The sequence below is a fragment of the Eriocheir sinensis genome, chromosome 14, assembly GCF_024679095.1.
Source record: "Eriocheir sinensis breed Jianghai 21 chromosome 14, ASM2467909v1, whole genome shotgun sequence".
In the NCBI taxonomy this organism is placed as follows: Eukaryota; Metazoa; Arthropoda; class Malacostraca; order Decapoda; family Varunidae; genus Eriocheir; species Eriocheir sinensis.
The window spans coordinates 22,194,870-22,217,401 of NC_066522.1; the positions used below are offsets into that span (position 1 = coordinate 22,194,870).

The 22,532-nt window shown below is 39.5% G+C and overlaps 2 protein-coding genes across 7 annotated transcripts; both read right to left on the minus strand.

The window, feature by feature from the left end:
• Window positions 1–311: 311 nt before the first annotated feature.
• On the minus strand, window positions 312–9,308 carry LOC126998649 (F-box only protein 28-like). The gene is made up of 6 exons (XM_050860600.1): window positions 9,098–9,308; window positions 6,593–6,682; window positions 5,745–5,903; window positions 5,232–5,439; window positions 4,670–5,130; window positions 312–4,229 (listed from the first exon to the last, which is right to left on the minus strand). The coding sequence occupies exons 1-6, from the start codon at window positions 9,200–9,202 to the stop codon at window positions 3,852–3,854; spliced, it is 1,401 nt and encodes a 466-aa protein (XP_050716557.1). The 5' UTR covers window positions 9,203–9,308; the 3' UTR covers window positions 312–3,851.
• A 2,222-nt stretch (window positions 9,309–11,530) lies between these two features.
• On the minus strand, window positions 11,531–20,238 carry LOC126998651 (RNA-binding protein 39-like). 6 transcript variants are annotated; one of them, XM_050860604.1, is made up of 13 exons: window positions 20,134–20,238; window positions 18,644–18,705; window positions 18,010–18,089; window positions 16,602–16,954; window positions 15,998–16,062; window positions 15,319–15,768; window positions 14,695–14,893; window positions 14,227–14,493; window positions 13,889–14,051; window positions 13,631–13,672; window positions 13,351–13,519; window positions 12,608–12,792; window positions 11,531–12,307 (listed from the first exon to the last, which is right to left on the minus strand). In XM_050860604.1, the coding sequence occupies exons 4-13, from the start codon at window positions 16,848–16,850 to the stop codon at window positions 12,213–12,215; spliced, it is 1,884 nt and encodes a 627-aa protein (XP_050716561.1). In that variant the 5' UTR covers window positions 16,851–16,954; window positions 18,010–18,089; window positions 18,644–18,705; window positions 20,134–20,238; the 3' UTR covers window positions 11,531–12,212. The 6 variants fall into 6 exon arrangements, with proteins under 6 accessions (XP_050716561.1, XP_050716563.1, XP_050716566.1 ...); XM_050860606.1 differs by having other exon boundaries at window positions 17,992–18,089; XM_050860609.1 differs by lacking the exon at window positions 13,631–13,672.
• Between the last annotated feature and the right edge of the window lie 2,294 nt (window positions 20,239–22,532).

Below are 22,532 nucleotides of genomic sequence, written 5' to 3' on the forward strand. Positions count from 1 at the left end.
CAAATATTTGAAGAGAATAAGACAGAGGCATCTCAGGCAAATACAATGATGCCAAGTAGCTCAGGAAACCTTTCTCATGTATTACAGGTCTTGTAATATTAACTAGTTTAACGTGTTGTCCTTAATGAATAGCAACGATAAATGGGGTTGGTTCATCTCATCACCTCTCATCAGCTGAGCAACCCACCACCCGGCAGTACAGGTGTAGGTACTATATCCTTTTCTCATTATAATTGTGTTGCAAATAATAAGCATTAAAAGCATTCCTTCTCTTAAATAAATAAAAGATCTAAAATAAACATATATACATGTATTTTTGTCCTTTTTATTTTCCTTGTGTCATGGTGGTCTGAAACATAACCTTCCTTGTATAGCATGTACATGTATTCCCATGAGAAAAAGAGGTTTCTTATTCAACATTCTGCTATATAACCAACCCTGGTAAATAGCAGGTACATATACATCAAAGGTGGGCGGTGCCACCAGCAGTACTATAGTCCATTTAATTCCATCTGTCCACTCACGAATGTAGATGTGGCACCTGCGCATTGTTAGTTCGTGATTGTGTGAAGATCAACTTTATATTTTCAGATATATTTGCATCGATAATCTACCATATAAGCACACGAAATAACAATATGTATATCAAATAGTATAGTCTGATCATAGTCAAACGATTCATAACCTTTCAGATACCCATATTTCATCTCATTCAGGTACATAAAGTGACATCCGACTCTGGAAGTGTCTATGCATAAGGAATTTTTATGTGCTGCATATAAACAGCATGGGTAGCCTAATATTCTAAATAGCCTAGCATCGCATTCAACCGTTATTATTTACTATTCATGTTATTTTGATTAATAATCATTATTTACATGCAGCAAATTATTAAGATATCATTTACATGCGCTTGCAAAGCCAGATGTCTTTTAATATACAACTGAAATGAGCCACCAATCAATGAATTTGAAAAGCCATGGATCGTTCGAACATGATGTGACTTATGTTATTTGATACAAGTTTGTCTTTTCTTGTGCTATTATTGGAAGATAAGCTTGAATGTTTATCACAACAGTTGATTTTCACGTATTCACAAACTAGAAATGCGCAGGTGCCACATCCATCAAAATTCCCGCTTTATTGGTGGACAGACAGAATGAAACGGACTATAGTACTGGCAGTACTACCGGCAGCATGTTGTTAGTGCCACTATCAGTACCAGAGGTACTTTACAGGGTCAGTAACACTAGCGGTACCATCTGTACTTACTAAGCCTTAGCGGCAGTGATAACCAGTACATTTCGGTGGAAATGTACAAGTTTTAGATAGCTGTCCTGCAGGGACAATGAAATCTGATGGATGTCACCTATGATCAACACAGTGCAGAACACAACTTAGGCATTTCAACTACTTCTGCGAGCAAGAAAGAATAAGTTTTGCTTTCCAAAGGCTCGCAAATTAGATTATTGTGTAGGTTTGTGCATGCCTTTTTATGTAAGTACAATTTGTTGCCACCTTTCCAGCAATTGTCGGGACTTGCAGCTGTCAACTATTATACATATCCCTTTGTGTACGTCTATGTAATTTGAGTATTTCTGTTTGTTTCCAGTTACCAAATGTACATATCCAAGAGAAGGGGAAGTCATGTACCTGTATGTATATGTGTGATGGTTTCATGTGGGATTGTGTGCAATTTGAAGTGTTTTCCCAATAGAGTTGTGCAGATACTCTTACCAGTATTGCTGGTACTTGTTTAACAGTACTGGTGCCAGCACCAAATGTCTCAGTATCAATACTGCTAAGTGCCATGCAAGTGTCAAAGAATCGAGAGCAGGGCTCGGCTGCTGGGACAGTCTGAGTCACCAGGTTGAGGGATGAGTATCTTCGTACCGCAAGGCTAGTGCTGCCATGATGCTGACCTGCCAGCTGCTCTACCTTATATCTTATTTATTAATGATTATATTCATTATTTATTATTATCTTTTACATTATTTATAATTTTTATTTTTCATTTATTAGTCATTTTTATTACCAAATAATTATTTTTATAATTATTATTACACTCGACTCTCAATTTCACATATATTGGATTTCCCAGGCAAAATCATACCCATGGTGTGACTAAAAGGGGTATGTATACACAGCCTAATGGCTAACAGTGGACTGAGAGCAAGGGGTCACCAGCTTGGTAGACTCATTGACCTGGGCTTCTCTCCTCTCTGTGTCAGTACCAATACCACGAGGGTCTTTATAAGCAGCTCTAAAGTAGCAAACACTGTGGTGCCCTGCATCCCCAGTTACTGGTGCTGAGCCAGTGAGGACTCACTATACTACGAACCCCAGGTTTTGGCATCTGCCAATACCCTTACCAGTATCAATGATAACAGAACCCTTGGTACCAAAATTAATGGTTCCTGCCCAGACCTACTTCCAAAGCTCTGACCTGGAGGTTGGAACTAGTTTGCCAGGCCTGTAATTTTGGCAGATTTTGGGGGGGGGGCTAGAGGGCATCATAGGTTTATGAGTATGTGTGTGGTAGGGTGGCAAACAATGCGAGCATGTGCAGGTGGGGGAAATGTTTTGAAAAATAAGCACTTTTAGGGACATTGCAAAAGGGGCATGGCTATAGCCCCCATACCCCCCCAGAAATTACGGCTCTGCTGCACATGTTATTTGCATAAAAGAGTGTGTGTGTGTGTGTGTGTGTATCTATGAGCTATGCTCATAGCGTCCTGTGTCCATATCTAAATTTGGGTGTGTGTTTAGGCTGCATTACTAAGATTGAGGGACTAGATTTTTCCATCACATTATTACTTGTCATTTTTACATCCACCGAAACTTCACACATTTTAAGGGATGACTCAAATAATTGTTAAAAAAGTACCACTAGGAAATACCTCTACTGCTCGTTTTCCCAAATGTCATAACACTATTACTCCTGCCAATACCATAGCCAACCAACACCGCTATCACTACCACTAGCATTTTAAAAGTACCACTTGCCCACCTATGATATATATATATATATATATATATATATATATATATATATATATATATATATATATATATATATATATATATATATATATATATATATATATATATATATATATATATATATATATATATATGACCTACAGCATTATTATAGTAGAAAACTGCAAACAAAACAAAGTTGTGCATAAAATTAACTTTCCTTCACGGGAGCAATAGAGTGGAAAGATAATGTAACATTATAAGTCTTCATTTATACAAAAAAACACATAACATGAATGATTTTTAGCCACTTCTCCAAAGGTGTCAAAGACACAAGTACCCAAGAGAGAAAAAATATAGAAAATTTTCCAAGGTTGTGTCTTTCTCATGATTTCTATTTTAAGGATTTTTTCATATGATGATTGAGTTTCACCAAAATATTGGAAGCAACAACTTTGGATTCATTTATGCCAATGAAATTATTTGGTAATGCTACTGCAAGAAAAAAATCTAAGGGTGAGATAAGGTGAGCCAGAAGAGGAACAGGAATGAACTTCTGGTCTCAAAACTGCCCATCATGGTTAGGTTGACTGCTGAGATAGATGCTGCAGCACAGGGTACAAAGCTACAGAGTCAACGTTCAGCAAAAGCTTACCTTAACTACATATGCCTTGGAGGGCATGAGTAGCGGGAAATGTCTCCATTTCACAAACTTCTCTCCAAAATAATGCATGCATTATCTGTTCGTCTGAAAATTGCATATAAACATATTACTTCTAAATGCAATTTCTGTTTAAATATGAAACAAGAAATTATGTACAATTGCGTAGGTCAGCCCACTATAAAAAAAATCTATGAAGCTACTAAACTCAAAGTTTTGCCTGTTTAGCTTGAGAATCATTATTTCCAGCTTCCTCTAGGAGCTTTCTTTTCCTTAGTTTCTTTCCATGCATCTTCTTGGTGGCTTCTCCATCACTGCTTGTGGCTGAGCCAGGCACAGAGTTGTCATCCCCTGGAGAGGTGGTCTCCTGGAGAGGTGTGGAGCAGCTGGGAAATGATCCTTGTTTGGAATGTCCTGCATTAAATCCAGCCGGTGGATTAATATTATGACTCAACATGAGAGAAGACTCTTGTCCAGGGGAGGCATTTAAGGCTAGGCCACTAGAGAATCCTGTCAGAGGGGGTGACGGGAGGTACGCAGGAGTTGACATGGGAGCTGCTGCCAAGTTGACTAAGTTTGGTTGTATCTGTAAAAAAATACATATGTATAAATAAATAAACAAATAAATATACATACAGCAGTGTACCAAGCTTCACGCTGAAATGGTTCTGTAAAGCAAGTGCACAAATCCAGAATCCACAAAAGTTGAGACATTACTTCTATGGGAAAGAAAAGGGTAATCAGTTTCAGGCTCTAAAAACACTTTACAAAGATACCATAAGAATTTCTACAGGATTCCTGACCTGACTGCATGATTAGTATGGTAAAACAGTTCTTGTCTAATGAATTTCCTCTTAGTAACTAATTAGACATCTACAAAATAATTTAAATATGTTTATCATAATGAATGTAAACATAAAAAAAAGTATGTTTAATAAGCACAACCATAAATGAAACAAGAACATCCATTCTGGTTGGAAAATAAACCATTTCATCATGCAAAACTAAGACAGCAGACAGACTTACAATATTGGTTGGAACAAAGACTGCCGGGCTCATGGCTGACGTTGGAAGCCCATGAGAAACATAAAACTGTTTGGAAGTAGACTCGTCTCTTCCCCAGCTTCCACTTGTACTATTAGAGCTCCCAGGCTGTTTATCCCTTATTCCCAGTATTTCATTGAATCGCTGGTCATATTCCATCAGCTTTCGGTTCATCTCGGCAAGTTTTCCTTCATGGCTCGTTAACTTAATGGATTGCTCAGATATGATGCGATTCTGCTCCAGGTCAACCTTTTCTTGTTCACTCAATTTTCGTCTCATTTCATTAACCTTTGACTTCATGTCAAAAATCTCCTTTTTCAAAACACTAATATAATTCTTGTAGTGCTTGTTAGAGGCAGCTAAATGAGAATAATCTTCTGATGATGCTGGCAAGGAATGAGACTTGTTGAAGGACTGACTGGCTGCACTGGTCCCTGGCGATGCTGCAATGAAATAAAGAGAACATATAGAACAACATAGGGAACTTTGGCCTGGATTTATGTATCACTTATTGCAAAGGAAAATAACATTTCAATAAACTTACATGAATGAGAGAGAAATGTTCCTGAGATTGAGAAACGTGGGAGAGATGGAGTGATAAGTGGAGGCTTTAAAGAACGAATTATTTTTTCTTCAAAATGTTCCATGGCCATGCTGGATATGTCTCGGAGTTCCGTGAGAATTTCATGCGCCCGGGGCAGCGTTTTGTTGGACTGAATAAACCGTAAAACTCTGTAGATTTCATCGATTACCTGTGCACAAAATAAAAACATTGTGAAAATTGAACAATCATATGACACACACACAGACAAAGTATCTAGTAAAGCTCAGTGCCAATCTTCAGCCATTAATAAACCAGGAGAAAGGCCTTTACCAACATTCTCCACCTCTCTGTCTATTCACCATGAGTTACAGACAATTAGTGAAATTTTTCATTGCAATAAAAATAATTATATATGGGACCTATCATGCAGTTATCACTGATAAAAAAATTCCTAAGAGAATATGCAAAACAAAGATATTTTTTTCAAACTACCTTTTTCCCCTCAATACTGACCTTCCCTGGAATGAAGCAGCACATTTGGCTGTCAACATACTTAATAAAAGTCATATTTAGAAGGGAGAGGCGTGTTTCTATAGCAGTGAGAATGTCACAGTGGCGGAAGAGAGGGTGATTTCTGCGCTCAGATTCCCGCCGAGGTAACTGACTCTTCACCTGAAAGTACGGAAAGACATGTATCAATACTTAAGAGGATTATATTCTTTTATCAGCCATTCTGGTTCATTATTTTAAGCCTAACTTCTGAACAAACAATCAAGCACACACACACACACACACATATTATTGTAAGCCTATTTTAAACCTGGAGATCTGTAGCACAGTGGTTTCATAACTGAGAGGTTCCAGGTTTGATTTCCAGGCAGAGTGAAGACAGATGGGCAGTCTCCTTTAATTGATGCCCCTTGTCCACCCAGCAGTAAGTGGGTACCAGGTGTCAGTAAGATGAAACAGCACATTTGGCTGTCAACATACTCAAGAATATCATATTTAAAATGGAGAGACATTTTTCTACAGCAGTGAGAATGAGAATGTCACAATGGAAGAAAACACAGTGATTTTTATGCTTGTGTCCTGCCTCCTGGGTGTTTTCATCCATTGCACGCAGCAAGACAACAAGCCGTGCACCAATTCCACTGTGAGGTAGTTGCCTTCTTCTAACTTTCCATAAAGACCTCAGCTACTTAGCTACCTGGTTTTAGTGTCCCTCAAACCCTCACAACTATTGTTAGGTTTCCATCATATTTACACACTGAAATAATGATACAAAATATGCTTTTTTCATTTGTACATTTCAGAATTAGGGCAATAAGGAGCCATGGATAAGCGAAATGGCAATCACTAACCTCTCTCAGGCATCTGGCTTGGTATCTCTCAACTTGACGAAAGCCTTTGTTCAAGAGCATCTGGTTAATTTGATTGAATCTTCGACAAACCTGAAAAGAGAATACATTTAGGCTATGTAGAAAGAATGTGTAGGGGATTCACATAAATATCAAATACAAAATGTTGGTAGCACCTAAATACTTTTGACTTGTAAGAATAAAACTTTGTTAGTTGAAAAATATATAATGAGGTTGACTTGAATTTAGTTTATTTCCAACTGCAATGACAGCTTTTATGTAATAATATTAGAAGTCCCCCTTCAAACCAGGGGGGGGGACACAGCCCCCCCTCTGGACCCCCCCCACATATGCGACTTATTTCTGTGAGGAGGTATTTTTCGCAACACCGGCTGGACTGCCCGCCGCCAGAGGAGGCTACGCTTTTGTGAATATTATCCCAAATTTTCAACAATAAAAAAATAGTCCTTGAATTGAATTTTGAAAGTGTTTCCATGATTGTTGAACATTTGTAGAAAATATATATGAATAGCTAGTGATATTTCATAAGGTAGGTAATGAAATACTCGCAAGTTGCTAAAATGAATCTTAACCGAAATCCCAATAGGGACACTAGAGGTCACTCCAATAAGCTTTATGTAACTGGCTGTAACACTGAGGTGAGAGATTGCTTCTTCTCATTGGGAGTACCGTAACTAACATTTGGAATAGCTTGCCGGATTCTGTTGTTTCTGTCATCTCAATGGATTCCTTCAAACACCAGCTGGTCTAATCTTATATGAGTATGATTAATTTATTCGAGTGGTTTGGTTGTTCTTTTGGGTGTTTTGTATGGATTGCTGTTGTTGACTGTCTTGAAAATAGTAGTTGTCCGTGCCATCTCGCGATGTCATATTAGCTCACCATCTGACTCTCTTCATGAAAACCAACAGCTGCGGTTTGGTTGGAGACCGCACAGTTTTTGGATGGGGCGTGCCCCCATCCAGGTAAGAAATCCAGATAAGAAGGAATAGTGACTAGTAATAGTGTAAACAGGAATAAGAATAGTGAAGTAATAGTAGTTTATAGGGGAAGCAATTAGCAGACTTTTTTTTCTCTTAATTATTTTTTTGCCTAGAGCTGCCTCCTTTACTGTAAAAAAAAATAGTAGTAGTAAGTGATAGTGGTAGTAGTAGTAGTAAATAGTGACTTGTATGATACAAAAATAACGTAAAGCTGAAAAGGAAGGGAATGGCATAGTTTGGAAAGCTTATGACACACTGTCGCACACTGCAACAAACTGCCCATACACCTGGTGAGGATGAAGATCGTGAAAGTGTTGCAGTGAATACGGTGAGGTTATGAAGATAGTTAATAAAGGTGTTATGGTGAAGATAGTGAGATTATAAAGATAGTGAAGGTGTTATGGTGTTAATGGTGAGATTATGAAGATAGTGAAGGTGGTGTAATGGTGAAGATGGCGAGGTTAATATAGCAAAAAGTGACGAACAAAGGTGTTTAGGGAGATGGTGATAGAAGACTGAGTGATGACGTTGCTGGGGAAGGGATGTTGATAGCAAGGAGGATGTGATGAAGATAATGAAAACAGTGATAGTGTGAGAAACCTAAATAATGACAATGATAACACTAACACCACACACAACACAACGACAAAGATAGTGAAGGTGTTATGGTGAGGTTATTATAATAAAAAAAAGTGACAATGGTGTTTAGGGAGATGGAGATGATGTTGCTCGGGATGTTGATAGTAAAGATAACATGAAGAAGATAGCGAAAAGTGATAAAAGATTAATGATGATAATAATGATAACACCACACACAATACAACACAAATACCCAACACAAAACAAATGCAATACCCAACACATTATACAATACCCAACACAACACAAATACTATACCATGGAAAATCCTGGAGGGTACTGTCCCTGACCCCACACCGGGAATGCTGACAGCCTACATCTCCGGAAAAGCTGGACGAATGTGTTCAAGATACACCCTGCCGACAAGAGCGCTGGGGAAAATTAGAACACAGCTGGCGGCCAGCCTAGCCCACGACGGTCCAAAAATCTTCAACGCACTACCAAAAGAGGTACGGGAAATTACAGGCTGCTCAGTGGACAGGTTCAAAGCTGCACTGGACAGGTTCCTTAGGGCACTGCCCGATGAACCACCAGTGCCAGGCTACACAGCAGTCTGCAGAGCAGCCTCAAATTCCATACCAGACCAAGTGCGGCTGAAGAAGCAAGACGCCAGCAATTTCCAAATCAGCGGTGGACCACCACGGATGTGAGGCACAAGACCTCTAGACACAACTAAGTAACACAACACAGATACAATACCCAACACATAAAATACCCAACGCAACACAAATACAATACCCAACACATCAGACAATACCCAACACAACACAACATAAATCCAATACCCAAAACAACACAAATACAATACCCAACACAACACAAATACAATACCCAACACATCACAATATACAACATCGTAACTCACAATCCGTAGGTGCGCCAGCTCTTCATAGGTGAGGAAACCCAGGATTTTCTCTGTCACTATGTCCGGCAAATCCAGGAAGTGTAAAGTCCTGTTATCATATGCCATGTTGGACAGCAGACACCCTACACACCCTTAACACACCCTACGCACACCCTAGGCACGTCCCTCCCCTTCCTTGTTCCCTCTCCGTCTGTCTGTCCTTCCTTCTTTCAGACAGATTATCGTACTCAGAACATCGTATTTACCGGTTTCTGACCCATAACAATTATCAGGAAACAACAAAAAATTAACCATTTTGTCGATAATTTTATATGAAACCAGTTTTGGGGGTGGAGGAAACAGTTTTTAGATCGGAAATTGGAAAACATAAGAGAATGAGTACGACAATCTGGTAACGATGCAAGTTCACAGCCAAACACTGAAACAGAATAGCTAATAAATGCGTAGGGATCGAGAATAAATGAGGAAATGGTGGGAGATATAGCTCCAATATGAGATAAAAGGTTATATATGTATTATCTGCATTTTTTAACAGCTATACATCATATCTCCATGCATGCACAGACTCCTTCAGCATCCATGATCCGCACTCCACTCATCTCGACCTCTTCTCTCAGACCCAGCATCCATTGTTTCCTTATAAAAATGATGTGGAAAACAGCTCCATTCCAGAACACAAGGCTATATATATGTTGTCTGCATCTCGTATTACATCATATCTCCTCCAGAAAGTCACAAAGCATCCATGATCTGTCAACTCATCTCTCCACTCGATCCCCAGCATCCATTCTCTCCTTATTAAATGATGTGTAAAACAGCTCCATTCCAGAATACAAAGCTATATATATTTTGTTTGTATCTCGCACTATCATAACTCCTCCGGAAATTATATAAGTCTCACAGCATCCATGTCCACTCTTTTTCTTCTTTCTTTTGACCTGTATCACCGTGTATAGGTTCGTATAGGTCCACCACATTCATTTCCATTCTATCTCTGTAATATATATACTTCCCTATTTAATTCTTTCTTTACTACGTTCTACTAGCTCGAGTTCATCCTCTCCCGGCATCCATTCACTCCTTCTGCTCTCAACCACCATGGCGCATTCATTTAACATAGCACATCTCAGAATAATGACCAGTATCCTTTCCCTATTATAACTACTTTTCTTTCACTTTACTACGTATACTGTTTCATCTTCCCTCTCTCTCTCTCCACCTCTATCCTCCATATTCTGCTCCCGTCGCTGCAATACCCATATCACATCTGTCAACTGTCCACCCTCCTTTATGGGCCTATAATAAATAAAAGGGGACTCGATTAGTCATTGCTTTGGCTTTTGCATAAAGAGTAATTACTAACTAGTCTAACCTTTTAGGGCCCAAGCACACATATTTAACAAGGCTTTTTTAAGGGCATTTCCAGGGGTAGTCTTAGGCCGAGTTCCCACTATTCCGTTTTCAAGTTTACGTTGACATTAATGACGTCAAAATGACCGCATTGACCACAACATCTTGTATATCATTTTGTATTTAAGTACTTCCACTTCATTTTTTCATATGTACAGTATTCAACATCAGTGGACTGGCATCACCGTCCATACCCCGGACCCAAAAATTTATCTCTGGACGGGGCCTGGGTTCCATTGATGCATTCATTGATGGTCGACGGAAATGTGAAAAAAGAATAGTGGGAACCCAGCCTAAGCGACCAAAGCTGGCAAAACAATCGACACCAAACACTAGCTTGCAGCATCCTAGCAACAAAATGGCATGCAGAACTTTATCACAAGGAGTAATGGATGTTGAACCTTTAGACTAAGACACCTGCACTCCATTTTTCTTCCTTACCGTTTTAGACCATCAAAAAAGGGGTAATGATGATGATGCATGAGAGTAACAGTTGTGGAAAGATTGGTTTATAAATGTGATGAAATTTAAGGACTGGGCTTTTGAATGTGTATGTAATCAAATATTTGGGCTGGGGAAGGGTGAAGATAAGTGTTTGATGGATTGCTGCTAATGTGAATATTAGGGTAGTATTAAAAGACATCTCGTCACCCAAAAACACATATTTGACAAGGCTTTCGTAGAAGTTGAGAGCATTTCCAGAGGTAGTTTTATGACCCTGGTGGTAGTTTGACCCTTCTTCTGTACCTTGAACCTAAAAAAAACTTATTAGAACCTGATTGATCCCCCCTTTGACCTTTGTAAATAGCTGATGTGAGAAGCGAAAGTGTCTTGTAATACCAGCCTTAGTTATAACAGTCCACCATGTAGAATCAGAAGTGGGAAATTATAATGTTGCACAGTCTGTAACCCTGACACACTTAAAACAGAGAATTAGGATAAAGGGAATAAGAAATCTATCAAGACAAATGTGACACCAATGAAATGTTGCATTGGTGTTGAAGTATTCATGGAAACAAAGACTTAGGTCAAGAATATTTATTAATATAAACACATTATTATGACTTGGAAGTGCATGGATCGAATATCATACCTGCTGTACATATTTACACTCCAGACCAGTATTCACACTGTGCATGTGGTATCCTCACACAACTCAATATATAATTACTTGCAAAAATAGCATTATGTTGACTAACCACTACTTCTTTGACTCACTTCCTGGTCTTTGTCGAGTGTTTCACTTACAAGAAAGGTTCAGAGGACCTACATCTTCATAAACAAATCTTTCACTTAAGAGAATGTGTGCCTAGGGACCCAAGTCTTTGGACATAACAAGAGAAAATTAGGAAGTCACCCCAAAATACCATACATCAGTAATCATGAAAATTTTATCTGGAGGTAGTTATACACCAAACAATGTTGCAGGCAAAAATTCCTTCAGGAGCTCCCATCAATCATTACTCCCACTAAAGCTATTCCTCGTGTTTAAATTTAACACTCCAAACAATTTTGGGGCATTACAAAATCTAACTCATCAAAATGACCTGCAAGGTAGTTTGTAGAAACTTTGGTCACTTGCAAAAAATAGAAAAAGTTATCCATAAAAAAAAAGTATCACATGAATTGCTTGCAGCCTCCACTACAATTGTCACCTGCAAACCAAGTGATTATTTGGAGTAACAGACAAACGGTGCAAGGCTCTTCATCGAGGGAACACCAGCTGAGTCGCAGTCATGGCCTCAGGGAAGAGGGAATGGTAGCTCATCACGGGCACATATGCAGCTGTGATCATTTTTCCTGTAACAAGGGGAGAAAAAACATGAAGGCCCATCTTCCCATGCAATGATAGTCAACTTAGATAGGTAGTCTACTGTTTTATACGGTACAGTGGAATAAAGACAATAATAACTGCCAAACCTCAAGGAAGGCAAGTTTTATAGGCCAAAGATTTCCTTCACATTACTATTAAGATCTTGAAACATGAAAATTTAGCTGAACTTTACAATAACCATTCCAGTTGAGCACCACAGAATGGAAATTATTTGTGCCAATTTTTCTAACGACACCAAAATTAAACTGATATCATCTAACACTAACCTGCAAACCATCTCCCATGAAGGGCATTGACAGAGGCAGCAGCAGTGGCTATAGTAGGGCACTTGACATAAACATTTCCTTGGGCTGACTGTCGGTCTACAAAGATGTGTAGGACACCACCGTGCTTGTTGCATTCTTCAAGCACGTCATCCCGAATCTCATCTGCCCAATTGAGATTTGTTTCCCTGTAATAAATAAAATTGTATTAAACATATGAATAAAAAATTGTATCATTCATTATCCTCTGGGTTTCTTGGAGACATGGGTGGAAAATAAAATGTCATGCAAGACACAGTACAAGAAAACACCAAATAGAAGACCCCTGCCGTGACAACAAATGCCAAAGGGTTGAGTTCGCCTTTTGAGGGAAGTAACTGTGCTGAAGACTGATGGGATGGGATGAAGGATGTTGTAGAACAAATGGAGTGGATGAATCAGGAAAGCATTCACTTTTTAGTGTGAAACCATAATTTATCATAAATCTTGAAGAACTAGTAAATAACTGTGTAATGATTTGTGGGGCTTTAGACAAGAGATCCCATTTCATTGCGTAATCTTTCGTCTGACTTGTAAGTGCACTTCTCCACTTCCCTGTTACTATTTTTCTTTTCTTTTTAGAGTACTGTGTTTATTTCCTCCTTTGTCTACAGAAAATAAAGGACAATGGCAATAATAATAACTTACTTTTTACAGCCACAAATTATTACAGACAACTACAATGCTCTCTGAAGATGAATACTAACGTGGAGGGATCAAACATGTTTGAGAGAAGGAAACACTGTGTAGCAATGGGTGGTGCAGGCTGCTGCTGGGGCTGTGCAGGCATGTGCAAAGCATTTGCTGCTGCAGCAGGAAGCTGAAGACCAGTCCCTTCAGCTAATTTGGCCATCAACTGTAATCTGCCAGTAGCACCTGAAAAGAAAGTCATGGACACATCATTTCTTAATTCTTTCTAGTTATGGGTTTGTATCAAAAACTGCTACTACCACCAATCAACTGGCAACAAGGATGTTTGATACTTACTATTATGCCTGTTATATCTACCTGACAATTCCTGCCAGTTGTCTGTCATGATGGAGAGCAGGCAATTACTATGAGGTGCCCTCACCTATTTAAGTCTACAATAAAATATAACAAATAAAATATAACAAATTAAAAAAGCAGAAAACAAAGCCCCCAAAACTGCAGTTTTGAAAACCCGTTACTTGAAATTTTGTTAAGTTGATATTATCTACAAATATCAAGTTAGAGAAGCCTTACTAATCATAGACCAAGACTCACCTAAGTCAATGCCTGCTCTTTCCATTTCATCTGAGTCAAGGAGGGAGGAACCCTGCTGTGTCTCAGATCGCTCTGTGACATGATTCACCTTCATGGGACGCCCAGCCAGTTCAAAGCCATTCAGCTGTTCAAGTGCTTTCTTAGCATCATCTGAATTGTGGAACTGAAAAAAGAAAGTGGTTGTCAAAATAGGTTTCTATATGGAGTTCATAATCATCAGTGATTCTGTTTCTCACAAGCAAAGGATGGAGTGAGAGAGGGCATATCTTGTAAATATCTTTTCATTGTTCTGCAATGTACTAAAACTACATAAAGAATAATAAAATCTTAGAACTTACTGTGATGAACCCATAACCTTTAGATCTCCCAGTTTCTGAGTCCATAATCAACTGGATGTGATCAATCTTTCCAAATGGCTCGAAGATACCCCTCAGCATGTCTTCTGTGATGTTGAAATGCAGGGACCCTACATACAGTCTCATAGGGCCTGATGCAGCCTTTTGGTCCTGAGCAGCTGCTGACGATGCTGCACGATTTTTCTCAGCTTGGGTTGGTTGACACACGATGGGCACACCAAGAATCTTCTGACCTGACAATCCCAGTGCCTGTAGATCAAGTTGCAAAAATCAGTGAATGCAAGAAGATCCTTGATATCAATATACTGAAAATTATGACCATGATCTCTTAAGTTTGAATAATGAGAGTAAGAAAATGATGCTGGTAATAGTAATCAATCTTTCACACACACACACACACACACACACACACACACACACACACACACACACACACACACTTTTACCTACCAGTGGCACAGACTCAACATCAACAAACTCCACATAAGCAATTCCTTTTGATCTGCGGGTTTTTGTGTCTGTGATGATGCGGACGTCGTTAACCTTCCCAACCACTGAGAAGAAATCTTCCAGGTCACGCGAACGTATGCGAGATGACAGCTGCATGCAGAAAACTGTTCGGGCATCTCTCTCCTCCACAGACAACTCCCTGAAAATACAAAATCAAGGGACTGTAAATTCGACACTCCAAAATCCTACCTCAGCAAAAGAAAATCAGTTATAACTAATACAGCAATCTCCTCATTTATAAGCTCTCCCATTTTGTGAGCTGGTTAAATTTTCCTGCTCACATCTTCAAATGAATAACAGATAAAATCTGGTGGCTACAGCAAGACTTCGATATATAAAAAACTTCACAGGTTGAACCGAGATCAACAGAAATATTCCATTCTGATGCCAAAGAATGCTGTTCCAAGAGTATTCCTTATTACCAAAGAATGCTGTTCCTAGATTATTCTTTATCAATTTCATATCTGTATAAGAAATGCATAAGTACAATCAGGATATTAATAAAACAAATTGATGAATGCCAAAGCAATTTTTTAAACAAAACAAAACAAAAAAATTACATACTGTTTAGGAGTTTTGCTCCTGGTCCTGGTGCGGCGATGGTCCCTGCTGCGACTCCTCCGGCGCTCCCGACTTCGACTCCTGCGACGACGGTCACGACTTTTGCTCCTGGTGCGGCGGCGCTCCTTGGAACGAGACTTGCGGCGCCTGTCCCGAGATCGGGAGCGAGACTTCCTCCTGCGGTCACGGTCTTTGGAGCGAGAACGGGACTTCTTCTTGCGCTCCCTCGACTTGCTCCTCTTCTTACGGTCACGGTCACGTGACTTGCTGCGGGACCTTCTTTTTCTATCCTTGTCTCTGTCTTTATCCCTATCTTTATCTTTGTCCTTACCCCTATCCCTATCTCTATCCCTATCCCTGTCTTTCCTGTCTCTATCTCTATCCCTGTCTTTGTCTTTCTCCTTGTCCTTGTCCCTCTCCCTGTCTCTTTCTCGGTCCCTATCCTTTTCTTTCCTGTGTAAAAAGACATGGCGTTAGAAATTGCTGAACAACAAAATTTCAGGTGGAAAAGTAACAAAATCATATAATAGGGTCTAATTGCCATCAACTTCAAACTAACATTAACAGATTGCCTTATATGGAGTCAACTTTAAAACAAATATATCCATTATATCACTGCTCTAATACTTGAAATCTCAATCTCACAACTTCATAAGTAGGTAAATACAACCCACTAGCTCACCTGTCTTTGGAAGATGTATGTCCATTTTCCTTAGGCTTGGCGTCCACTGAGGATGAAGTAGCGTCCTAGGGGGAGCACAAGAGACGGTGTAACGGCAGCACCAGCCAGGAGGGTGGTGGGAGAAGGGCAAGGGTGGGGGAAAGAAAACAGAACAGCCACGCATTAGTTATCTACATAGGCACTATCACCTAACATCCTTCTCCCACCAAGCAAAATAACTTGGATTCGAAGATAAGCTTGGCAGTAAAGACCTACTCATAAAGCAGATCCATCCAGCTGAAAAACTCTTGGCTATTGTTTGAAAGACACAGCAGATTCCAGGAGTTTCACTGGTGGTCTGCACTACAAACACTTCCTCTCCACAGTCACACCACAGCCATACTTATGGGAACATACTGATGTAGCCCACCATGCTCACTTCAAGAAACATGACCACCATAGATACACTTCTGGTGCTAACAATGAAAGAGTAAAGTCACTGTTAGAATCAGAAGGGTAGATACAGGTGAACTGCACCCCCTAAATTTCACACTGCAGAGGGCAACTTCTAGCCCTGTGCACCGACATAGTAAACATAATGCAGCTGCCTCCAGCCCGCTAGTACCTGATGTCTCTCTAGCCGTAGGGTCCAACCAAGGCACGACCGCCTGCAAAACGCAAACTTTAGACTGGAGCCTTGACGCAATGTGAAGTTATATTGCACCAATATACAACACATGCACCAGTCACAGTACAAGAGGGGAAAATAATAAATAAATAAATAAATAAAAGGGATTATAAAATAAGAGACTGACCACATAACTAGCATTTCCTTTAAAAAATTTATACCTGTTTTACTGAATGTCCTCATCATGACACATAAACATTAAATATTGTGGTCAATTTATGATGATGGTGTTGAGTGGAGTGAGTAAGGAGCGAGATCCCTCGGTGGAGTGAGCTTGCCGTCGCCAGCATCTGAGTGGAGATACCAAGTTGTCAGTACCAAGGCCACCACGGGACACACTGTTGCTTCACCAATTACCACTTTTTATTTTGTTCTCTCCTTCACTTTGGTACCATCGTGCAAGGAGGCCAGAGTTCACTACTACATTCTTCCATCAGCTTTCAAATTTCAATACCACAGAGCCTTACTGCTTTACTTCTATCTAATTTTAGTGAGATCTTTATGGAAACATTTCCAAATATGTGAATCATGACAAAAATCCAATGATAAAAAAGATGATACAGCAAGCATATGAGAAGATTCCTTAAAAAGGTTTCTACTTGAAGTCAGCATATTACTATTACATACTTTTCAAAATGCTGTACACCCAAATATCCAAGAAGGCAATTCATAGGACACTACACTCATTCCTAATTGATACTAAAATATATTGATATACAGGTAAAAAAATCCATAATACTGTTACTTTGAAACTGTCACTTGTGATAACAAACTAAAAACAATTATAAGTTTATATCTGGCTGAACTAGCACTGAACATTCAATAACTATAATATGAATTTCTCACTTACATGTTATGATTTATGGTTCACTGAAATCCATACTTACTACATACTACTAGTATCAGCATGACCAATGAGGTAGTTATAGTAAATGACTTACAGAGCTGCAACTGTTCACAGCCTGGCAAAACAATCCAGAGATAAGATCAAGCAGATGAAAGTCCTCTGCACTTGGAAAAAATATATTTTTTAGGAAGTCTAGAGGAACATACAACTGCAAGTTCTTTTATATATCTATCCCTGGTTCTTTTAGCCTAGAATATGAACTGTTGACATTGTCTAAGTTTACTACCACATTCCAATCTGAATCAGTAGAGGTTTCAACCTTGCCCTGTATGTGATTAAACCTCAAGTCTGCAACTTAGATCCACAAAAAGTAATTTTGGTGGCATTTGTAATGCATGACAATACTTTGATGGAATATGGCTGAAAACTTGTGACACTGGAGACGTGACCTGTCACTGAGTTCATCAACAAGAGTTATACCTTATGTACTACCAGTACCTGGCGATGGAGGGAGCACAGTATTCGAGCTCACGACCGTTTTATCATGGAGGGTGGGAGACAGTGACTGAATAGGTTATCTAAAACAACAGAGAATGGGGAGAGAAGATCAGCGAGGCACACGGCAGATCCGCATACACACCTACTTGCAGCCTTGTCAAAGCATATGGTGTTTTAAGGACAAGATTAAACATTAAATTCTATTTTCCAATTACCTTCGGCTATTGAAGCAACGTATTTTTAGATAAACTTCTACAAGACTGCAAGGTCTATCTATTATATACCAACATACAGACACTGGTACTCCCATATCACTAAAGTCACTCCGTTCAGAATCCTTATCTTCCTTTTCTTGTAATTTAGCATGCCACATTCATACAATACTAGTATACTTTCTGTAAACATCTCCATAAAGTCTGCAAAAAACTAAAAAACGTGTTATTATACATTTTGGCTACTTATAATGGTTTCTTTTTTATTTAGCTACTAAGTGACAAGTTGTGATACTATGAGTGGATATCTTTCAGCTTCGGTACCACGTGGGCCAAGTATTGATATTAAGCTTTGAGAACTGTAGGAGACATCATACCTGGGACAGGATACACCTACTGAAAGGCCTCGGACATGTACTCACCTCCTTCTTGAATGGAGCTTCTAACATTGCATCAACGTCAAGGTCATCTGTCATTTCCGACTCTGAAAAAATAAAATGCATACATATTTAAAAAGCTTTACCACAAACCTGAATGCCGGGTGGGAGTTCATATAAGTACTAAATAAATTATAAATAAGAAGAAAAATGACAAACACATGAATAACATAATACAAATCAAGGCCATCTGTCTAATAAATTAAAATTAATAAATAACCTTACCACAACCCCTCCTTCCAATATGCAGGGTGTGGTGGGGAGTAATAAAGTACTAAATAATCCATATAATAATAATAATAATAATAATAATAACAAACATGAATAAATTAAATAATAAAGTTTGCTATACTAATATTCAAGGGATTCTTTAATATAGTAAACATGGCTGATAAAAGTCCAAGGGTCACCACCAAGTCCAGGGTCTGAACCTCCCCACCAAGTCTAAGGGCTGAACCTCCCCCGCAGACCTCAACAAGTTCAAGGGCAGAACCTCCCCACACACCCCAAATGCAGAAAGTCCCCACCAAGTCTAAGGGCAGAGTCCACACAAAATCTAAGGGCAAAAAAGTCCCCATCAAGTCCAAGGGCAAAACCTCCCCCACCAATCCAAGGGAAAAACCTCCCCATGAAGTTCAAGGGCAGAAAGTCCCCATCAAATCTAAGGGCAGAGTCCCCATCAAGTCCAAGGGCTAAACCTCCCCCACCAGTCTAAGGGGCAAGGGCAGAACCTCCTCATGATGTCCAAGGGTAGAAAGCCCCCACCTAGTCTAAGGGCAGAAAGTCCCCATCAAGTCCAAGGGCAGAAAGTCCCCACCAAATCTAAAGGCAGAAAGTCCAATCAAGTCCAAGGGCAGGACACCACCATGAAGTCAAAGGGAAGAAAGTCCCCATCAAGTCCCCACCTAGTCAAAGGGCAGAAAGCTACCCCCACGAAGTCCAAGGGCAGAGTCCCCACCTAGTCTAAGGACAGAAAGCCACCCCCACCAAGTCCAAGGGCAGAAAGTCCCCACCAAATCTAAGGGCAGAGTGTCCCATGAAGTCCAAGGCCAGAACGTCACCATGAAGTCCACATCGTCAGCCCACGCGCCGCCGTCCCACCTTTCCTCCTCCCCGCGGCAGCTGTCCCCGTCATCAATCGATCACATCCCTCACAGCTACTCCTTCCCACCATACGCAGTTAACTCCACCCACCCCCTTCCCTTCCTCTCGATCCCAAAACACGGGAAACAGAGCCACAAACCCACTAGCCGACACACAAGCCTTAAAAATAGCGATAAAATATGGCTTCTAACTAGGCCGCAAGGTTCCGCCATTACGTGAAGACTTCCCGGAGATCCCCCCCCAAAAGATAGGCCTTCCTTTAAGTGCCCATATATTGTTTCCTTTCATGGATATGGAGTTCTAGGTGGTATTTTATGTGTCTTGGAGTTCTTAGGGTAATTTCTGGAAGGGTAAAGATGCCGGGAACTTACTCATTTGTGGTGTTTGGGAGGTGGAAGTGAGGAGCTCAGCCACACGCGTACTCCACCAAGGCAACGCAATCCTTCTCTAGCCATGAGGATGCCAGATGTCTCCTGCTTATTGCCGTATTTTACTATTTTATGACCAACTGACGCCTCATATTGCTTCTTGTGCTTATCATTACGCCTTGGTATTATTTTCTCGTTATTTTTCTCGTTTATTTCAGGTATTTGTGATCGGTTTTTCAATTGTCTAAGGATGCCAGTGTCTCCTTATTGCCGTATTTTACTATTTTATGACCAACTGACGCCTTGTATTGCTTCTTGTGCTTATCATTACGCCTTGGTATTATTTTCTCGTTATTTTTCTCGTTTATTTCAGGTATTTGTGATCGGTTTTTCAATTGTCTAAGGATGCCAGTGTCTCCTTATTGCCGTATTTTACTATTTTATGACCAACTGACGCCTTGTATTGCTTCTTGTGCTTATTATTACGCCTTGATATTATTTTCTGGTTATTCGTCTCGTTTATTTCAAGTATTAATTGGTGTTCGGTTTTTCTCCTTTTCTGAATTGTCTAAGGATGCCAGTGTCTCCTTAATTATTGCCGTATTTTACTATTTTATGACCAACTGACGCCTTGTATTGCTTCTTGTGCTTATTATTACGCCTTGATATTATTTTCTGGTTATTCGTCTCGTTTATTTCAAGTATTAATTGGTGTTCGGTTTTTCTCCTTTTCTGAATTGTCTAAGGATGCCAGTGTCTCCTTAATTATTGCCGTATTTTACTATTTTATGACCAACTGACGCCTTGTATTGCTTCTTGTGCTTATTATTACGCCTTGATATTATTTTCTGGTTATTCGTCTCGTTTATTTCAAGTATTAATTGGTGTTCGATTTTTCTCCTTTTCTGAATTGTCAAAGGATGCCAGTGTCTCCTTATTGCCTTATTTTACTATTTTATGACCAACTGACGCCTTGTATTGCTTCTTGTGCTTATTATTACGCCTTGGTATTATTTTCTGGTTATTCGTCTCGTTTATTTCAAGTATTAATTGGTGTTCGGTTTTTCTCCTTTTCTGAATTGTCTAAGGATGCCAGTGTCTCCTTATTGCCGTATTTTACTATTTTATGACCAACTGACGCCTTGTATTGCTTCTTGTGCTTATTTTTACGCCTTGGTATTATTTTCTCGTTATTTGACTCATTTATTTCAGGTATTTGTGTTAGTTTTTCTGCTTTTTCTTCAGAGACTCTAAGGTTGCCATGTGTCTTCTTCTTACCTTATTTTTCTTTTTATGGGACCTCGATTTTGTGACGCCTTGTATTACTTTATTATATTTTTCTCGTCTATGTTAAGTATTCGTGTTCATCAATCGTGTCTGTTTCCATAAGTTAGGATCGCCGGATGTCTTCTTATAACCTTTTTTTTTACGTTTAATCACTCCTTATACCTTACTTTTCAATGATTTTTCTCTCCAGCTCCAGTTTACAGTCTATAATGTTATCACGTGACTCGCTGTTATTGCATCATATGTTTCTCTCCTTTGGTCTCATAACGTTTTCCTGTTGTTATTCTATCATCAAATATCACACTCTGTACTGCCTGGGGGTTGGGATGGCATGCTCCTCCCTTCTCGTTTGTTGTTTACTTGCAACAATAAACTATCAATCAATCAATCAAATGTTCATGGGTTTCTCATTTTCAAACTACCACCAGGGTCGTAAAACTAGCCCTGGAAATGCCCCAAACTTCTACGAACGCCTTGTCAAATTTGTGAACTTGGGGGACGAAATGTTTAGTTATACGGCCCATATTTTAGGCCCCAAGCTATGTGTAATGCCTGCAATGCCACTTGCTATTTCATTATCCACTTCAATATTACAGTAAACTGATTTATTATTCCGGCACAATCAGAATTAGGAATCTACAAGGTTATCTGGCACTCACGTATGCCTATTTCTTACTTTATTCTTTATTTTTGCATTGGTTTTGATATTGCCAAGAAAACACAAGGGAAGAGGTGTTGATGTTTGTACCTGTCAGTCAGATAAATATAACAGTGTATGGTGTGTCTGCCGTGAGAGATGATCAACCCCTTGACTGCGGATTTCCTACAAGAAGACATCACCAAGCTACAGGAGTGGAACAAAAAGTGGCAGCTACAATTCAATGAAGAAAAAATGTAGTCATGTACCTTGGTAGGGGAAATCCAGCATACCAATACCACATGGGAAACACTCCACTATCCACCACAGAGGCAGAGAAAGACCTGGGAGTATATGTTACCAGGCTACCAGTGAAGGCGAAATCCATGCCAATCGCAGCGGACAGGTTAAAACACTCTTTACCTCCAAGATTCTACTATATAACAATTAATAATAGGCAGACTATACTCTCTTCATA